We start from the raw sequence: 22,290 nt of genomic DNA on the forward strand, positions 1-22,290 counted from the left end.
ATAATTTCACTAGCATCAGTAAAATTATATTTTAAGTAGAAATATAAATCAACTGGTGAAAATGTATTTGGATTTCACTAGTGAAAATATAACTTCACTACTGAAAAATACACATTTATTCATCACAAGTATGTAAATGTATATATATTACTACATATGGAAAAGTTAAAATCATATTATTTTACTAGCACCTGCTATAAAAAATCTTCACTGGTGAAAATATATTCCTATATAATTTCACTGAAATGACATATTTTAAAAAATATTTTCGGGATAGATTCGAGGCTGTTTAGGTATAACCAGAGAATTTTTGATTTAGAATTAGGGACGTAATTTCAGTATTTTTTAATATTTCTACTTCATTAAGATTCATTGTATTGAATTAAATGACATGCATTTTTCTGGCCAAATTCACGGGGAGGGTGGTAAATGATCCCTAATTTGCCGCTAATTGGACCTACGCAGACCACCGGTTGAGAGTCACTGAAGTAGGTCATTGTTGATATGTTTATCATGATGATAAACTGAGATCAAAACATTTTTTCGCTGGCAACAGTATCAAAGTTGAAAAGACGTGCGAATATCGCCGCGTAAATCGACCGTAAAGTGTTAAAAATAAAGAAATTATTGCAGATGTCAGAGTTTGATATTTGTTGTTTTAAAAAAAGTAAAAGTATTTCATCATTATTTTATCATAATCTGTATCATTTTTATTTTTAATATACTAATATATTTGGTGATTCTAAACTTAAATTTATATTTTATTTCATTGGCACGCGATCTAGTTTGACATTCACTGATTAAACTATTGTGAATATAAAAACCGATTATCACGAAACTGTATTTTAAATTTGACGTTAAAACTTTAACTAATTAAAATGTTATGATAATTTAAAAAAAATAAGTTTAGGTTCTAATTTTCGCAAATATTCACATTTTTAGGAATAATACCCAGTATGTGTTAAAACAGTACAACTAGCCATGAAATCAATACAAATAATTTTATACATACATTATGTTATTGTATCTACAACTATCAGTTAATAGCGTATGGTTTGATAATAATTAAACAATCACTGTGGAACATAACAAAAACATAGCAAATAGCACATTCAAATGATAAGATGTGGAATACAAGTGCACTAACTTAATGTTATCGAATCTTTGTGGTAATTAATAAGTCTTTCAAATTTTTTTATATTATGTACAATAGCGATAATGATCTATTGTTGTCAATGGCTATGTAATCAAATTTAATAGTTTTAGTGAGATAAACGTCTACGTATTCTCACAATTCCACTGGGGATAGAAGGCGTATTTTACATTTCCGATCATTCTCTCGGGACACATCCAAACCCACACAAAGTAGACCTACTCGAGTCTCGCCGAGACTTCGAACCCTCGAGCCGAGAGGGGTTCTTTGTGCGGAGTGACACGTAAATAAATTTATCATCAAAGCACGGCGTTGGCGAAAGACGTCTCCGACGGGGGAGAACTTTACGAGGCACCGCATTCCGTGGAATACGTATTTACGACCGCGGTTTCAGCTTTTGGTTCAACTCTTCGAACTCGGGGAAAATAAAATACAAACCATGAAATTCGAAGAGCGACTGCAAAAATATTTGCACGAGGCGGAGGAGAGAAATCGCGAGGCGGGCGACACGCGACACTTGACCCCCCGAGAACCGGAAAAACTGAAATGTGTATGCGCAAAGTGAATTTATTGCATTGATGTGGATGTAAAATGTAGTTTTAAAAACAGTATCAATCATACCATACACTCAAGAGACAGTAAAGTAAAGAATAAATATGCTGCATCAAAAGAAAGTCGGCAGTACATAGTTGACATTTCGGATTTTTCTTTACATTTTGAGGATAATAATTTTTTTCATTTGGACATTCATCGAGTGAGCGAAAAATAGGTAAAAATAGGTAAAAATAAGTACAATAAAAATGTCAAATTCAATAACAATGCCAATCGAAACTATAATGCCTCCACTACACTCTCTGGAAGTTGTCCAAACCGAAGTTACGACTTCGAGTAAGCGACCACACTGTCGCAAATTTCTTATGCCATCCGGACGGCGGGCGGGCGATCGAAAAATGTGCCAAATAATCGCAATTTTTAAATTGTCATATTATTAAAATTACGCTACTGATAATTATAAAAGTTTGTGTGGCACTCACCAATACAATATCAGTGAAAACTTTTCGGTCGTAAATATTCAATTTACGCAAAATCTTTGTCGGCTTTTGCAAAATGCCATAAGGCATAAAAATGATACTTCATAATACGAACACTACATCTCTGACTATCCTAGAATTTGTCGCCATCGATTCTAAATAAGAATTCGTTATGGTGTGACATTTATATAAACCGATCTAGGATATTCGAAACGATTTTTTTTAACAAAATCAAGTACCACTAATTATTTAATTTTATATGAAAAAATATAATAACGATATCAATTAGAAGAATATACTATCAAAAATATAATTAATCCCTTTTAGTGCCCTAAAGATGTCGGTAAGAGTCTGTTGAAGTCCCCGATAAGCATGTGGTATTATAACTTGACCACGTGACCACGATGCAGCGCTCGACATGCGTGTTAACCATAGGACGCCTATGCGCATACTGCAATTGAACCGAGTTACTCGTTCTATCTCAGTTTGCGAAACAACATATCATTATCTCTCTCACTCCTGTCGCTTAGCACGCGAGAGAGCGAAAGGGGAAGTATCTCACCGCTCGCGCTCGAAAGAGCAGCTCCGACTTCGGTCCTTTTCCCGACAATGTTCGGAAGCGCTCGAAGCTGACCAAGTCGACTGAATCAGCCCCACTTTACCTCCCGTTCTCGGTAACCTCGGACAACTTCCGAGAGATTTTAGAGCGGGCAGAACCGTCCTTGGCCAACCTTGCCTACTTCCAGAGAGTGTAGTGCAGGCATAAAGAAGATTCGCATAACATAATATAAGCACAAAACGCCATAGCACATATTGAAAAAAAAATAAAGGCTGAAGACCACATATCAATGGTTTCAGATTTTCAACTAAATGTACATAAAATAAGACTTAATCCGATATTATATTGAATTTTGATATTTTAGACAATTTTTGTTAATTTGGAATGCCTCTATATAGTATTTAAATAAGTGAGGATTCAACATTTACACTATATTTTCGATTATCTGGGCCAATGCTGGGGAGGAAGTGCAAAAAAATATTTTTTAAGAATAACCAAAGTAAAGTTCACATAAGGTAAGTTAAGAAATTGCTTGGGAATTGTATTACACAAACATCAGATTACTTATAACCTGTTCCGAAGTATGCAACATTATTAGGACGAAAAGCGATTGGACAAATTCAAAAACACATGAAAGCTTTTCAAGGAATTAATTAAAATATGAAACAAGGATGAAAAAATGAGTGTCAATTCTAATAATAATAATAGATGGAAAAAATGAAGAAAGGAAATTTTAATTCAGAACATTGGCACGCTTTTTCAAGATGTAATCTAATGTTGTGAATACCATGAACCACGAGACGCATTAGAATCTCTTTTCAACACCTTGCATCAACGATTCCCAGAACCGTACAAAATCTTTGTGAGCAAAATTTTGAGTCCAATCAATTTTCAGCCATTTAATTGGCTCGTCTGTTGCTGCTGCCGCTGTACTGGAGCAGCAGACAGAGATCGTGCCGCGCCGAGGCTCGCCAATAAATCGCGAGATAACGATTTCCAATTTCCGAGGCGTTTGCGAGTCGCGCAGAATAGCGTGCCTTTCGTGAGCATTTTTGCGCCCGAGAAAATATCCGCCAGATATAAATCCACGACTCGCGAAACGAGCGTCTTTATCTCATTGCCATCTCACGGTCTGAACACCGCGCCAAAGTGATCGATTTGACATACTGGGGCTAAATGAGAAGTGACGGCCGAAGATTATTCTTCAACAGCATTTTTAATAGTCCAGAATATATTATCTCACTTGTTTCTGCTTGGACATATTGCAACCAGGGCTTCCAATATTAGACCATGTTTGTTAATTTGGAATGCCGCTATATAATATTTAGAGAATAGAGGATTCAAGATTTACATTATATTTTCGATTATCCGGGCCATTGCTGGGGAGGAAGTGCACGGAAAATTGAAAAATATGGATAATATAAACTATCAATTTTTTTATAACAATATTAATAAAGCACATCTAAACCGAATTTTGCCGAATAGAAGAGCGCAAAAACATTTATCCCGTCTCAGAAGTCAAAAGCAAAAAATCTATAAAAATAAATTATTTCCGTCCTCTTAAATGATCTCGGTTTATTTGCTTTTCCAATCACCGTAAGTTTAATTTTATGAGTTTTAAATGAGTTTATTTCATATACAATACAGTTAATTAATAGTGCACTGTATTATAATATCGTCATCAACTGAAGTTTTGACACGTTTATTTGTATATTTTTTTTAAATAAAAATAAATCAAACGCGCATAAGAACACCATATATATAAAAATAAGCAAAATCGACAATCCTTTTACGAAGCAAAGCTATAAATAATTATAGTGGTTGCACTTTAACTTGCTGGCATGTAAAAACGTCAAATACTCAATAAAAAGCCATATATCATTCTACCCAACTGAGTAATTTACGACTGCATAAATACAGACACAGGTTGCAGTTTTTTAAAGCAAAAACATTAGTATGTACTACAAAAGGAAAGCGAAGAAAAAGTGCCAGGTATAACGGCTTTCACAAATAAATAACAATACAAATCCTGACAATCGTAAAAACGGATTTGTGGTGGGCACTTACTTGCACCAAAAGTAATTGAATACCGTGCGTTTTTATTGATAATTGTTTTATTGGCACTCATAAACTTTGTGTTCGATTAAAAATTTAATCAATAGCACTCGAATGAACTGAGCACCATACAGTATAAACTCTTGAAAAATTCAAATGACGCGTTACCGACGAACAATAAATAATTCTTTCTCTTTTCGAGAGGTCGACCGCTCTCGAAACGTACAAAACAGAAAGGGTTGACTTTGAATTATGGCCAAGTAAATATACGTATGCACTATGCAAAGTATATGATACATTATATAGTTCGTCCCTAGTGTTTCGCAACCGAATCTAGAGTAATTAAAGAGTAACTACGCCGCAAACCAGTCGATAGATCAATTGCGAATATGAAATTAAAATACGAGTAAATACAGGGTTAGCACAAATCAATTGAAATTGTACACTATGTAGGTGTATTTATATAATAAATTATAAGCAGATTATACATAGCATTCGAATGCTAGATTATACAAATTAAAATGCTTGTGCATCTTCTATTGCCTTCTCCAAATAATAGCTGGGAAAAAATTGGATAAAAATAATGCACTGAATTATTTCGATTATCAGAAAACATGTTTGTCCTGAAGTAGAAAATACATAAACAATTTCCACGTTAATCTTTTACTTGCCGAGTCTTTTAGTATTGCTATATTTAATAAAAATATATGTATATAAATAATAGTCATTAAAAATATATTCCTGTAATTCTCGCTAAAGTAACAAAAGTTATATATAGATATCGGATATCGGCAACTTGAGAATTTATGTAAGAAGATATTTATTAGTAATCTCAGAATATTTACATTGATAGTATAATATTGCTGAGGCAATATTCAAATATGTTATGTTTACATTGATCTATTAGTACCAAACTCGTTGTACATAAAAGTAGTAAAAAATAAGAATTCGAAAGTTTTCCTATTAAAAATATATTTTATTCATAACTAAATCATAAATATTTATGAACTGCTAGAATGTTGTTGTTTACAAAATCTAACAATAATTGGTTATTATTACCAGTGGCGTAGCTATAGTGGGACGAGGAGGGCGGGCCGCGCCGGGCGGCACTTGCCTGGGGGTGGCATATTTGCGTACTTAATCCTAAATGCACTAAAATATAATATATATCCACGAATAGCAAGAGCTTAACAATAACCAATTAATTATTTTAAGAAATGCTGATTTTATGACCATGCAAAAAATGTATAGAGGGGGGGGGGGCAATTTCAAGGATCGCCCCATGCACCACATACCCTAGCTACGCCACTGATTATCACATATATGTTTATTTACTAAAACTATACAATTAAATTATTTCTAAATATATGAACGTATATTTAAATATTGTAATATATAAAATACAAATCTGTATGTATTTTATGTTAAATATGATTTAATGAAGCTTTTCCATATATTTAGGTTTTGAGCTTAATTGTTACAATATATATTAAACGCTTAAGGTCTCATATTTTTCATATGACCCATTAAGTGCGTTTTTTTTAATTTGCATTCAGTGATTTAATTTATTATTATTACATTATTTCATTTTTGTTATATTACAAAAAACGGGCGCGATTTTACAGAGATTTATGTGCATTTAAAAAAATACTTTGTTTCATAAAACAAATGTAAAAAGAATTCATTGCAGAGAGTTATTCATGTGGTGTTCAATATTCTGACCAAGTAACGCACACACTATTCGTTTCATGGAACAATTATATTATGAATTGCTCTTTAAAATTGTCTCAAAAAAATCGTGGTTTTTTTGAGTAAATATTCTGATTTTTTTTTCTCTAAAATATTAAAAATCTATCTCGAAAATATTTTTTTAAATATTTAATTCTAGTGAAATCGTATCGAAATAAATTTTCACCGGTAGATATTTATTTTTTCAATTGAAAATATAATTTATCTGGCAGATGCTAGTAAAATTATATGATTTCAACTTTTCCATGCGTAGTAATATACATATGTATATATATTTACATACGTAACATTTATTTACATAAGATGTATAAATGTTACAGTGAATGTGTATTTTTCAGTGAAATTATATTTTCATTAAATTCAAAATACATGTTTACCAGAAGATATACATTTTTCTACTAGCGAAAATATAATTTATATATGATATTATATGCTGCTCCAAAATGTCTATGAAACTCAATTTGACAGTTGCGAAACGTATATGTGCTGTTCAAACCCAAACCCAACCTAATGAAAGTTAATGAAAAAAACAATATTTAGCTATAGAAATTTCATTGTGTTTGAACAGCAAATGGACATTGCACAACCATTAAATTAAGTTTTATGTAAATGTATATATTAAAACGCATGGAAAAGTCAAAATCATATAATTATATTAGCATTACAAAACACAAACTAAGCCAACACATCTCTCGTGGGGTGTTTTATGTCTGCACTTACACTATGTACTAAAAACATCTTACACTATGTTTTAAAAATATGATAACTATCCTTACCGATAAGAGTGATGGGCAAAGCATATTCAAACCGAATTTTGGTCAATAGGAGGGCTCAAAAAACAATTATCACTTCTCAGAAGGCAAAAATTCACGTCAAAAGCAATAAAATCGTGTCGGCGCCGTCGCAGTGGGAACGCTCGGTAACGAGCGTTCCCACTGTGACGGCGACGGCACGATTTTATTGCTTTTGACGGGGATTTTTGACTTCTGAGAAGGGATAATTGTTTTTTGCGCTCTCCTATTGGCCAAAATTTGGTTTAGATGTGCTATATTAAATGTGTAATATTATTTTTTAAATGTGCGCGCATTTAATGAAATCAGAATATTATAAAAAAACCGTCACGACTGGGTAATTTTGGCCCTCCCTGGAAAAAGCTTAAATTACGTTCCTGTTTTTAAGTACATTCGTCGACACGACTCGAGATTATCATATCACAGTATAGGAATTTAGTGGCAAATAAAATGAATAATATATGAGAAAACTTTTTCAGATATTTTGTCTTTAAAGTGTGTCAGAAGCATGCGCATTATGTGATTATACAATGCACACACTGCCCACGAGCTTCTCAATGGATGCGAGACAAATCCAAACATTTTAAGAGACTAATTTATTGCATATGTTTTCAAAACGCAAGCTTGATTTTAATTAATCATCACGATACTCATTTGTGAGATCGAGAAAAACTAGTAAAACCTGTGGTTGATCTGAATCATAATTATATAATAATCACTATCTTCGAGATAGCATTGAAATTGAATTGAGTGTTTTAGGTATTAGTCATTGAACTTTGCGCAAAAGAAGTAACTGCTACTGAAATTCATGGTTAAATAGTTTCCATTTTATTATAACATTAATATGGTTAAGAAATAATGTACTTAAACTAAAAGTGTGTTTAATAATTATAAAGATATGCTAGATAATAACATAAAAATATTTATAGATAACTCTATCATATAAATAGTTGATAATATAAAATATTTAGAAGTAATTGTAGATAAAAAATTAAATTTTTAGGAACATTGTAATTACATATTAGAAAAAATCTACAATAGCATTATATTGCCTCACTTTAATTATTGTGCAACAATATTATATATGCTTAATAAATTTGACAAAACGATTTTGCAAAAATTACAAAATAGGGGAATGAGAATAGTTTTAAATAAAAATAGATTTACTAATTATAAAAGTATGATTGATAGATTGGAATGGTTGGATGTTCAAGAAATATAGAAGATGAATGTTTTAGTATTTATATATAAGTTAGCATATTATTTTAAAAGTATTTAATAAGAAATATAGATGTAACAGGGCAAAAGTTTAAGAACAAATCATACAATGATGTTCATGTCACGAATTCACCATTTTTTCTTTTAAATAATAATAAAAAATATATATAAAATTAAAGAATAAACTATTGTTTAAAATTACCATAATAATATTATATTAAATTATTTATTTTTCAATCGCTATTTATTATTTTATGCAGAGAGTCGTAAATGCGGTTCAGATGTTAATTATGCGTCAGTTAAGGTTTAACGACTCGATTAATTTTTTTCTCTGCCAATTTATTGACATGCATTCGAAACTACTAAAAGCCATAATCTGGATGTCTGTTTCGGTTATGATTTAGTCTCATTTAAACTATTGGACGGGACTAAATTATTATTACTAGCTGTCGGTACCTCACTATCGTGAGGTACCGATAGCTAGCGAGTGTGCGAATACCGGACCCTCAACTTTTTGGGTTTTAAATATAATTTTTGCTTCGTTCTGATTTTTTTAAACATTTTTTAAAATTTAATGGTTCAAATTGGACATTACTATTTAGGATTTTCAATGATAGACAAAATAGTTCAATCTATAAAAAAGTACTTAACATTTTCAATTCATTTGAAAATAGGTTTACAACTTGACTAAATATTTCCAGAAGAAAACATTTTATATTATTTATTAGATTTACAACGTTAGATTTTATCGTTATATTGAAACTTAGATATTTAATGATACATCTAAATATTGTATATCATTTATGAATAGGTTTAAAACTTGGCTAGATAATAATAAATTAAAAATTGTACTATGAAATTTCAATACAGCGAAGCTCACGGAACCAATGAATAAATTTTGGTATACTGAAAATTCGTTATATTGAACGTAAGGAAGATGATATATTTTATTTTTAATTATCACATTACTACAACATCGAAATAACCTCTTATAAGGTTGACAGATAGTTTTTTGCCCATTTTTAAGGATACTGTATGAAACAATAAAATTTGTGAAAAAAATGTTTTATAAAAAAAGTTTGAGGGTCAGCGAAACACCTGTAATGTCGCTTTTGAACACATCTGTCACACACCACGTCAAGAACGAACTGAATTTGGAGAAATATTGTGTAAAGTTGCAACGTCATTCTTAAATTCAGATCAAAATATTTCGTTATACTGAGATCAGTCTTCGTTATAATGAAAACATTTTGTACGCAAGTTTTTCGGGGACAAATTAAAGATTCGTTATACTGGGAATTTTGTTATTTCGGTATTCGTTACAAAGAGATTTCGTTGTAATATTTTTTAAAATAGGTTTGTAACTTTACTAAATATTATTAAAACAAAAAATATCAAAATGTTTTCAACATAAAAAATAATATTAAAACGTAACATTTTGTATCATTTAAAAGTAGGTTTACAGTTTAATAAATAATAATAATAATAAATAGCATCGGTTACACATCCGCTCAAAAATATTACTGATATGAAAAAATATTTTGTTACACCTTACTAACGCTACAACACAATCGATCATATATAGTTAGTGCAATGTGAGTGATTATAAGTCATTAATTGTGTTTTAGCGTATTTTATGTGTTTGAGTGCCAGTTTTAACGCTGCATAACACAATTATATCATAAATTTAAATTTTCGTAATATAAAAGTTTTTTGGTGACATCATAAGTTACTTTATAATTTAAAAAAAATATTTCTATGTTTTATGTGTAAATATAAAAGTCAGTTTTTAATTACATTTACTAATGAGAAAGAAACAATAAACTAAAGATATCAAGCACCTAATCTGTTACTTTAGACCAAAAGTGCGATTTAAAAATATTAATAATTTTGAAACCTTTGTCTTTTTTGATTAAAAAATATTTTGATTTACATATTTTTTAAAGTAAATGTTTTTCTGCGCAGCATTATATATTTTAATAATTAATGAGTGTAAAAAGTTTTCACTATATTTAAAATTAATAATGAACTAATGATATTTAAAATCTATAATAAATTATTAATATTTAAAATCCATAATAAAATAAAAAATATTTTTAATGTTGAAAAAAATATTTTGAATAAATCTTGAAATTTTATTCTGAAACTTTTAATTTAAAAAATATTTAAATTAGTGTTATACATTTTTGTGTAGTTTAGTTTCAAAGGCGTCAGTAAGATGGATTTTTGCAATACTGTGCGCTTAGTAGTTGGTTGGTAATGAATAGTACTTATTTTGAAACTTTGCCCCTTTTTGTTTAAAATATTTTTTAAAGTAAAGTTTTAAAAATTCTCTAAAAACTAAAACTTTAAATTGCCAACGTTCGCCAAAATTTAGGTACATATTTTTTCTGTATAGAGAAGTTAATACATATCCACATTATTTATACTATATTTTAAATCTGTAAACTAAAAAAATATTTTAAAAAACATTTTTTTTTGTATTTGATGAATTTTATACATATTTTAATAAATTTTATACAATTTAAATCGTTAAAATAAATTTCGCTCGTTAAAATCAATTTCGCTCGTTAAAATCAATTTAGTTCGTTCTCAAGCGCGGGACTTCCCAAATTTGCTTTGACAGTTCTGTCACATCTGGCAAGAAATATGTTATAATCGTGGCATTTTTGTTACAAAGTGACAATTGAAGATGATTCAAGTGATGCAGCATTTGAAATTATAGACAAAACTATAAATTGCGGGTGTGCCAGTAAGTGTTTAGTTATAAATGAATAATATAACACGGTTATTCTAACAAAATTACTATTGACTTTCCAGGATCTAATATTAAAAGACAAACAGCGGTGATTTGGCAATTAAAGGTATACATACCGAAGTTAATTAAACATATTACAATGCTAGTAATAATAAAAAATATATGACATATTGTGACAATTTTGTAGAAGATGAAAAGATGCCAATCTACGTGTTTAATCCTCTACAGTACATCCATCAATTGTGTTCTTCGGTTGTCGTTTAAATTTAATTTATGGATTATATTAGTAGTAATAATGTGTTCAATGTTTACTCTTGATAAGAGTCTTATTGTTTCTTAATTATTTTTCAGAAGCAATGATGGAACAATTTGATGACCTATATGGCTACAACGTAGAATTGGTATATATAAACAAAGAGTTAATCTTCTCGTGTTGAAGTCACTGTCAGCAAGTAATATCTTTTTATAAAGAACATACTACATAAGTTTGATGTAACTGAATATCTTAAATTTGGCTATTCAGAAAGAGGAATGATGGCACAGAACAAAAATTGTACCTATTTTGCCACATCGGAATTAAAAATAACCCACTCTTAGATATTTTGGCTATCGATTATTCCAGGTATGCAATCACATATTTATAATCATTGTAAAATGTCGTTTATTAGATAACATCCAAGAAACTACACATTTATAAGCTGTCCGACAGCGCCGATTTGATCGACGTTAACTTTCAATCCTCACATACTAAGGATATATTACACGTTCATGTTTAAAACATTACTGGTTAATTTAAAATTCTTAAAATCTAACGTATATATGTATTAAATCGGAAAGCAATGATAATGTTTATGTAATATAAAAGTAAAACTCACTTTTCGGCCTCGGAGCCCGGCGACGGGATTTCAAAATTTGAAGATTTCATTACAAAGATTGTTTTATGATTGTTTATCTAATTTAATCAATGTATTCTTCTTATCCTCAACACATTATGTATATATTTAATTTTCATAGTTATAACACATCTAGTTAATTTGCAATCCGATTATTTATAAAAGCAAAAACTCACTTTTAGGCCTCGGAGCCCGTCGCCGGGAATTCAAAATTTGAAAATTTCATTACGAAGATTATTTTATGATTGTTTATCTAGTTTAATCAATGTATTCTTCTAATCCTCAACACATTATGTATATATTTCATTTTTATTCAGTCAAATGACGAATTAATGAAAATTATTGTCGCGTAGCAAAATTTTATTATTAAATAATAATTATTTAAAAGTGTTGTCACGGTACTATCTATGTGAATTTGAATGCTTATTTTTCATTGGTCGACGCTATTTGAATATTTGAATGCTTATTTTTGATTGGTCGAAACAACAGAACGCATTACCGGCGGCTCGAAAATCAATCAGAACAAATTAAATTTTAATTTTTATTATTATTTATTATTATAATTAAATATATTTCCTTTGTTTACGTGTATTGTTACACACCGTTCATACAAAGCGTTACGATTTATAGAGTATAGAATTGAACGGAGAATGTTTCGTTTAAAGTTATGCGCGTCCGGAAGCGACGACGGCTTAGAACAATTATATATAAGATTATTGTATTAATTTATTTAGCTTAATAGCTATTTTTACAATTTTGTAACATAAATCTTCCAGGAAACCCTAAGATAACGGCAAAAGAACAAGATCAACATACAATAATATAACAACCCCAGAAAAATAGTGGTATTGAAAATATTTCGTCGTCAACCGTGCAACGTCGATAACAGGAAGCAAAGCTTAGAAAACGCATTGCTGCCGTAATACGTTAATAAATTTAGTCAATAAGATGCCATGAATTACATAAAAAAATGTTGATTTTCCTACATTTTTTTGTGGAAAAAATCAGTTGAAAAAACATTTTTTAGATATTTTTTAAATCTGTAATTTTGAGTTTTAATGAAAAATATATGTTTAACCTCTTATATAATATCGTTTTTATTTATTTATTTAAAGCATATTAAAAGAATAATAAAAAAAATTTGGTCTTAAACTTTTGACCGGCAGTGTACATAGATTTAACACTAGAAACATAGGCAATTTAAGTATAGTTAGGTATAAGAAAACGGGTACGGCCAGGGGAATAATGTACGAAAGTGTGAATTTAAATATTATTTCTATAACAATCCGCAAAAATTAACACTTTTGTGCATCAAGAAATAAATTATAATATCAGTCAGTAAATAAATTAATAAAATAAATAAGAATACTAAATAACGGGTTAAATGGTGTCGTGAATTTAAATCTGGAAGAAGTATCATCAATGTTTAAGAAAAGAGTGAAAGAATGCGTAGTAAAATAACTTTTATATGCGTTTAACAATCGTATATAAACTGTTTATTTATTTTTGTAAAACAGCTATCGAAATATCAGAAACTTACGCGAGTAGGTGCATCAGATTCGAGAAAGTCATTCCAGAGTCACCAAATGCATTGCGGTCGATAATGACTGTATTGGAGAACAAATATAATGACTGTGTATTTTCTTTAAGGTACTCTATTCATATTTAGTAGTTAATCTCATGATCTTAGTTGAGAAAAAATTGGATTAAAAACAGTATTAGTGGCAGCCCTGATAAAGAGCACCTGTCGAACACGAGACTAACGAGATTCGCGCGGTATAACGGATAGATCTAGAGATCATAAACGGCTATATCCAGCTAGAAATAGAGGGCCATAAAAGGCGACTTAGACGCGCGAAAACCGCTACAGAGAATATGCAACAAAACGCGGATTAAAAAATTAAAGCAGCTGCCGCTCTATCGGCGCGCGTTATCTGCTCCGATAACAAAAATCCGATATTGCGTCCGCGATATCGTAAATAAAGTAGCTCACAAAAGAGCTGATACGCCGGGCGCGAAAACTATACACACAATAGAGATACGGCGTGCATAATTTTTTTGAAAACGAGTTTCGTTCGAAACGCTGTTTCTCTTATTGTAAGAAATTTGGTAAAGGTTGTAAATTAAGGTAGAAAAATGTTGACGTTCATTGTATCTCTGATGATACAATAGACCTGTCAAACTGTACTCGCTATTGTCATTTGTATTAGTTTTGTCAAGTGCGGTCATACTTGGAACATGATTTATGACTAAACCAATGCACGGTACCGTTAAATTCTATGTGTATTTTTAGTAGTTGCTAAATAGCATGTGCTATTGTCATATTATTCAGAAATAAATTGTGCACGAATCATATCAATTAGCTTTGATACTTGAGTGGTCAAGTTGCATCTGACAATAAACTTTATTCCATTTATGAAGGAACTCAATTAATTCTGCAATGTAAGCACTCTAATTTATCAATCAAACAATCTGATTCGTCAGATTTATGACTAATTGAACGCAATCAACAGCACAATTTTAATGATTTTTATTCACTTTTATACTGAATGTAAATTAGGTGAAGTCGCCATAATTCAATGATAACACAAAATGCAATTTTTTTATTGCATGATACTTTTCATGTAAAAGATACAGTAAAAATTTAAGTGATTTCAGAGGATTATTGATTCGAAATATTTTTATCAACAACTTTTAATAAATTCTGATAAAGTTTGTCTCTATATAATAAGCTAAAAATATATCTTATTAACAATAAAAAAGTTTTTTTATTTTTAGTATAGTATTTGGACTCCTTAGGCAATTTGAGTCCAAATCTTTCATTGTCTATTGATACTTTTCATGTAATATTATATCGAAAAAATAAGATAGTAATTAATCGCTGCATATAAATATTTTATACAAAGTAAAAATATATATACTTAAATTAACACAACGCTATTATATTCGCCATGAAACAACCATTCCAATATATTTGTTCTATGAAGGTTATTTTCACTTCAATCGAGCAAAAATTCTCCATGAAGCATATCCATTCCAATATAAAATCATAGCTCATATCTATCTTCATTCCCACGATAATAGAAAAAGTGGTGAAGAACAAAATGATGATATAATAAAAATAAAGTACATATTTGTTTCCCCAAGAAGAATCGTTAACGAACCGTTAAAACGACCGAAAGTTTCAATATTTTTTTCAGTATTATCAGTAATTTACCCCGTATTGCCGATAATAACGATGTGTATATGTTGTTATCGTGTAAATCAGGGGTATTCAACCTTGTGGAACTCCTGGTCCGCTTTATGAGTTTAACACATGCTATTAACGATGCATATGTATAATATTTTTATATATATAACATTATGTTGATTATGTTTACCTCATGTATGCATTATGTTATAACTATTGTATATAGGATGAATGATTATATGAAAAGTCAAAATAAAACATCCTATATACAATAGTTATAATATAATGCATACATGAATATGATAATAAAATAAAATATAGAAAAATATTACTGTTGATAAAATCAGCCATGGAAAAATACAGCAATTTAGATTTATTTTATTTATTGTACATCTCAGTTACAATATGCCACACGTTAGCCCAATGCATTAGAATGAGCTAAACATAATCAACAATTACCCAGACACGATACAAATTAAAAATGTGATTCGAACCTAGGTCTATCAGGTATTGGTCACCGACTTATACAAAAATAAATAACAAAAATATTTTTTCTAAGAAAATAAACGATAGCTAGACTCGTTAATATCAGTGACTGCGACAAAACCAGACGCAAATTTAATATGATAAGAAAATTAACATAAAATGCCCAAGCACATTATTTTTGATAACTGCCGTAGTTTTGATCGTATCGACATGAAATTTATTCTAAAAATAAGTATTGTAAATATCTCGGCTATGTTTCTAATCCAGTTTGATCCGCCATTTTATTTCAAAATGGCGAGTTATTAAAATTTTAAAAAATCGTAACTTTGCTTAAAAAAAACAAATAGGAAAAAGAGTTTAAAAAAATGTATTTTTTGTCATTTATAATATATGGGATATAACAAAAAATGATGGCACGATAAACTGCCGTAGTTTTTTATCATATCAACATGAAACTTTTGTAAATATCAACAAAATAGTTGGTTAACCTGATCAAAAAAAATAAAAAATTGTAATACTGGTGGAAAAATCCGTTTAAAAAGTGCGTAAAAAACTTTTTTACGCACTTTTATATAGATAAATCTACATAATTGTTGGGACCTTTGCCAACAATTTAAGCAATATACTGTTATAAGAGTATAAAAATCAAGTTAGATTTTTCATATACGCCTAAACAAACAACGAATCAAGGACTACTATGTTGTATTTGAATTTAATAAGTAATAGAATAATCTTATGTCGTTTTTGATAGTGGTATAAGTCCAACTATTCATACAAATATAAAACATATTGGCAAACGTTAATCATTAAAACTTTAAGCTTGTCAATTGTTTTTATGCGTAACGATTTTTTTAGTTACAAATGGACTACTTCAATGATAACAAATTATGAAAAAAATAAGCAATAGCAATTTAAAATTTATGTTTTAATTGAAAATGTATTTTGAATGTAAAAAACGATGATTAAAATGAATGTCATGTTGTAACGAATAATCGAGCATATTAAGAAATAATTTTATGAAAAATAAATTAGCAAAACTTATTAATATTTCAATATTATTTCTCCTTTAAAATTATTAGCATAGTGAAGTAATTATGGTGAACTGTAAATTCATCATTTATGATTACATATGATTGGACTTATGCCACTTTCAATAGAAACTTTCCTGCGATAACATTTTACAGCTTTTGATTAATTTATGAGGATATTGTGCAACATTGACTGTGTGATTATAAATATAAAATAAAAAGAGAATTATTACAAAATGATGCAATACAGTATTTTGTAAATATTAAAAATGAAAATAAATAGAAGCTCACCAAACGCTCGCGGCGGCTCCGAAGTAGTAAAGCATGAGGAAGACCACGGCACAGTTGGGGTTGGAGAGTCCGTCTCTGGACAGCAGCACCCTCGACGCCGGCGAAGACGAGTCCGCGGTGCAGGCGACGGCAGCTCTACCCGCCGCGGCCCTAACGCCCCAGCCCACAGCGGCCAGGTTGTGACACAGGGCCATGAGCGAGGGCGCGCGCTCCGCGGATCCGGCCAGCGCCGTCAGCACCGCGGCCAGCGTCGCCAAAAAGCAGAGCGCGGCCCAGATGGAGAGCCACACTTCTGCCAAGCGCCTGTCGGCAGCGTCGTATAGGAGCTCAGCCTCGCAAAGTTGGGCGCATCTACCCGACCGCTCCAGATGCGCGAAGCCGTCCCTGCACTTGGACGAGCTCGTCCGGTCGGAGGGCGGCGTCGAAGCGGGCGCGCCAGTCTCTCCCGGCCCTTCCATGCACATGTGCTCGTGGTTGTTCTCGGGTGGGAAGCGATCGCACTCGAAGTCTGCCGGCCAGGGGAATCCGAACTCGCTGAGCACCGGGAAGCACCGACTGTAGACAGTCTCGCACAGCCCGCGGCAGGGTCCGATCGGCACGGGCACTTTGTCGGCGCACATGGGCGCGTATACGGAGCACAGGAAGAAGCGCAGCTGCGAGGAGCAGCCGTACTGCAGCAGGGGCGCGAACGTCATCAGGGTCACGTCGGCGTCCGCCTGAGCCGCGTGCCTCGCGAAGTTAGGCATGGCCGTCGAGTTGTAGCCGACGCTCTTGCACGTCTCGACGAGGATAGGCTCGCAGGCCCCGCGAGAATGGGCCGGGTCGCCGCCCGCGAGCGCCAGCAGCGCCGCCAACGCCGCCAGCGACAGCATATCGCACGAAACGCGACCGCGACCGAGCGCGGACAAACTCGTTCTGCGTTCGAAACTCGACCAGTGCGGCGGCAATGACACCGCGCGAGCGGAGGGGAAACAGCTGGCCAATCGGAGAGCCGTATTTCTACAACGTTTGTTTTTATTCCGTCCGCACAAACGCGCCAAATTCAAACTTACGTCAAACTTTGACAGCTACTTAGATAATTCATATTTTTTATAAAAACTCGCCAAATGTCTTGTAATGATGTATTATTTTAATAATCAGTAACATCTGTTGACTTTATTTTTCACCTTGTCGCACATTGCTGTATAATATTGTTTAAAAATAATTTAATTAAAATATAATTTTATCCTATTTATTTTGGTCACAATTTTATAAATAAAAATACATTGCAAATTAAAAATACTACTCCTTGGTGAAACTCACAATGAGAAATGGCAAATGCCAAGTGAAAACCTTTGCGAACACTCAACAGCCTACGACAGGGCAATGCTGTATAGTGGCGTGATCAAAACAGGCACTAATGGAAGCCTTTAACGCCATTGAATCATCGGCCAGGAAAATGGGGTTGAAGATCAATGAAACAACTAGTTTTAGGAACCAGTTTCCTGAAAATCTCAAAATGAACGAGTACACTTTTAAGGGTGTCAGTGACTGCATATACTTCGGAACCCTCTTAACAGCTACAAATGATGTCAGCAAGGAGATCACGTCAGCAAATAAATGCTATTTCAGCCTAATAAAACAAATCAAATCGCGGACACTATCTCGTCGTACAAAAATATTGCCCTTCAGAGAGCTGGACACTTACCAGGGCTGACGAAAGACTGTTTGACATATTCGAGAGGAAAGTGCTCCGCAGGATATATGGCGCTATATACGAGAGCAACGAGTGGCGTATACGAAACAATCGGGAGCTCTACAACCTCTTCCAAAAAGAGAGTGTCTCCGCCTTCATCAAAGTTGGAAGACTCTAGGAAGGAAGCTGGAAGAAAAATATTTTAATCGTTAAATGGTGATGGAGGATGAGGTTTTCTTGCTTCAGTATCGGTTTCAATAATTGAAGAAATAGATTTTCGATAATAATAATTTAATAATTTTCCTGTAATAAGGTCATATCCTGCTGCTTTTTTTTTTGAATCATGATCCTTCCTAAATAAGCTGGAAAGGTGTTTTGAGATATTCGTGTACATCTTTTTCAGTTGCAGCCTGGGAGTCCAGAGTATGATTAAAAACAGGTTTACAGATGTTTAGCAAAAGCTATTTTTTTTATTTATCACTTCCTGCCCAATTTCCCTCACTATTTATGATTAGGTGAGTGATGTATTTAAAGTTTCTTTATTTATTTTGTCGCTATTTTTGCGAATTTTCCAAGTATTTTTATATGTTATTTTGACTTAGTTTTTGTTTGTCCCCTGGGGCTCCTGTGATCTGAAATTGTTTATTGCTGTTATTTATTTTATTATAATTGGACATTTTTCTTTGTATGTATGATCATTGAGTTTCGGAGTTGCGTGCAGCTCTACTTTGTCTATTTTCGATAAGAGAACACCGTAGTTGATTTCTTAAATTGTCATTCGTCAATCGATTACTACTCTTAGATTTAATTATCTTTAATTTTGAGAAAAAAAATCACACAGATAAGTTGCTCTAATTGCAGCTGTAATGCTCATCGCCAGTTTTTTCAAGGTAGGGAATTTATCATTACAGACATATTTCTATAAAACTGCACTTTGTCATTGTCCTCAAATATATATTTCAGTTCAGAGGATAATCTGCAAATTTCTTGGAGCAAATTCCACAATAATGTCAAATGGACAAGAAGAAAATATTGAACATATTTTCGTAATTATTCAAATATAGAAATCTTTCCTAAAATTCTCATAATAAACTGGAAATTATAAACTAGTAATATTTTCCGCGACTTAACCATCGAATATTTGAGTAAAAAATCGTTGAGCTCAGATTCCAGTTCTATATAATCTATAATCTTGAAACTGGCGATGCTTCAAAGACATTACATGGTTGATGGTTCATAATAAATACTCGGTCACACCAAATTTTCAAGGTCCAAAAAACAGTGGCAAATGAAAAGCTCCGAATATTTCGAATTTTCTGTTATGACATATCTAAGCTCAAGAATTAATTTAATAGCTCTAATATTCTTACCGATCATTGAAACTGCGCCATCTGTGGTGAACCCAGTTAGATTTGTTATTTTCGGAAGATGAAAAAACACCGAAGAAATATTTGATGCTGTTGAATTTATAAACACTGCGAAAAATGATCTTAATAAGAGGTAATAATCTACATTTAAATATTTTAGATAAAACTAAAAATATAATTATAAGTAATAGGTAGTAAATAGTGGCGTAGAATCGCATGATCTTGGCGCCCAGTTGGTTAAAACGTAAAATAATACGACCTAAGAATTTTTTTACGCAAAACATCCAACATTGCACTTGATGTGTGACAAGTTGTGCTGTTTAAATGGAACCACGTGTCTTTCACATCAATATACAAATCGGTTATCATGCACCTATAACGCTCACCATTAACGTAGACATCATCGTTTTCAAAAAAGTAAGATTTAATGACGCCGCCTGACCACAATGCGCACCAAACAGACACTTTTTGGGCATGTAATGCGCTCTAGTGAATCACACGAGGATTTCCCTCGGCCGATATGCAGCAATTTTGCTAATTAGCATACCCAGAGAGGTGTAAATGTGCCTTATCAGAGAATAAGATTTTCTTTGAAAAATCAGCATCAATTTCCTGCTGCTCTAACACCCAATCTGCGTAAATGTTTCCATGGTATCTGGGCTTCCGTCCTTGTATTATCTGAATTTTATACGGATGTAGGTACAAGTCTTAAGCTTTAATGCTCGATACGACACAGAACATTACCAGAAGAGAGCAACTAAGTATCATTATTCGGGATGAGAATCGCCGTAACATTGTTCTGGTACATTCTTCCACGGCTTGTTAGATCTGTTAAAAATTGAATAGTCAACGACGGCACGTTTTTAAACAGCAGGGTTATCGTCTCTGTTCCGACAATTTTACATATATTTATGCATGGCCGAATAAAAGTGTGTTATGGCCGTGCGTGGTTTTTTGTGTATAAATAACCTGAAGACGCCTCAGCTGTCACGGCGTGTGGTCGTGCGTCAGCAAGGATTCTGAGGATGTAAACTCTGATAATAAAGCATTTCTATGGTTAGAGGCGTTTAATTCCGTCGAGAGACGGTGGTCCTTCGAAAAGAAAAGACGGCCATCTCCAAAGGGGAGAGGTCGCAACAGTCTCCTATTTATTAATAGCATTCCGATACTTACTTTTTAAGATCTAAGCCACTGACTGGATGACTAGTATAAGAGGAGAGTTATCAAGCGCTGACATCCTAACCGCGACGGGCAAAAATATGGGACGCGATCACAACTATATATATTATTTATTATAATAAATTTAATTTGCCTTTAATTGGCCCTGTTTTAAACAACAACTCAGGTGTAAGATGCTATTACATTTATGGTAATTGAGTTTCAATTTTAATTCTATGCGACCCACAGATTGAAAACCAATTTTAACAGATGTACCAATACAAGGCAAAACTTTTGAGTATTATTTTTAGTTCAAAAGTTATCATGTTTTATTTTTACCCCCCCGAATTTAAAATCACCCCATTACTCGTGTGACAAAAACTTGGTATTAAAAATAATGATATGAAGAGCAGTAAAATATGTTAAGGTTTTATATTTGTATTAATTTAAAAAAAATTACCTTATACCATTTTTAAAGAATTTACCATGTCACGCCAAGCCGCTTCCAGGAAAAAAAGATAAGGGTTGACTCATCAATTGTAGTTTTGATGAATCATCTAAATCCAGTGCTTAGAACTCCGGAACATATCGTAGAGCTTTTTTAAATTTAATATTAAATATTTTTGAGTCAATAGAATGATCATTTTTTTGGAGCCTTTTCGTAAAGTAAAACTATACGATAGCGCAGATCGCTCACAGCAGTTACAGCACATTTATAATACGGTCTCCTATCTTCAAAACCTTGCATTTATTTTCTGTATTGTATTGTAAAGGTTCACATTAATCCAAGATTCAATTAAAAATCTGTAGATGGTATATTTCATTTAGCTATTGTAATTACATTTATTTGTATCTCTTGTATTTAAGTAGATATGCCAACTGACGGCA

General features: G+C 32.2%; 1 protein-coding gene and 1 long non-coding RNA gene across 2 annotated transcripts in view; one reads left to right on the plus strand and one right to left on the minus strand.

Annotated features, from left to right (window-relative positions):
• The window catches only part of fz4 (frizzled 4), a 77,602-nt gene extending 59,483 nt beyond the window's left edge, over positions 1 to 18,119 (minus strand). Inside the window, exon 1 of the mRNA XM_088193591.1 lies at positions 17,203 to 18,119. Coding sequence (XP_088049717.1) covers positions 17,203 to 18,074 — 872 coding nt within the window. The 5' untranslated portion in view covers positions 18,075 to 18,119. The remainder of the gene's footprint in view (positions 1 to 17,202) is intronic.
• LOC148239337 (uncharacterized) lies at positions 11,178 to 11,947 on the plus strand. Its single transcript, XR_015810876.1, has 4 exons — positions 11,178 to 11,308; positions 11,377 to 11,420; positions 11,666 to 11,766; positions 11,838 to 11,947. It is a non-coding gene; the product is annotated as an uncharacterized LOC148239337 (long non-coding RNA).
• Positions 18,120 to 22,290: the final 4,171 nt, after the last annotated feature.

This window comes from Plectrocnemia conspersa, unplaced genomic scaffold, assembly GCF_051122295.1.
Source record: "Plectrocnemia conspersa isolate PC_06_02 unplaced genomic scaffold, ASM5112229v1 ptg000001l, whole genome shotgun sequence".
NCBI classification, from domain to species: domain Eukaryota; kingdom Metazoa; phylum Arthropoda; class Insecta; order Trichoptera; family Polycentropodidae; genus Plectrocnemia; species Plectrocnemia conspersa.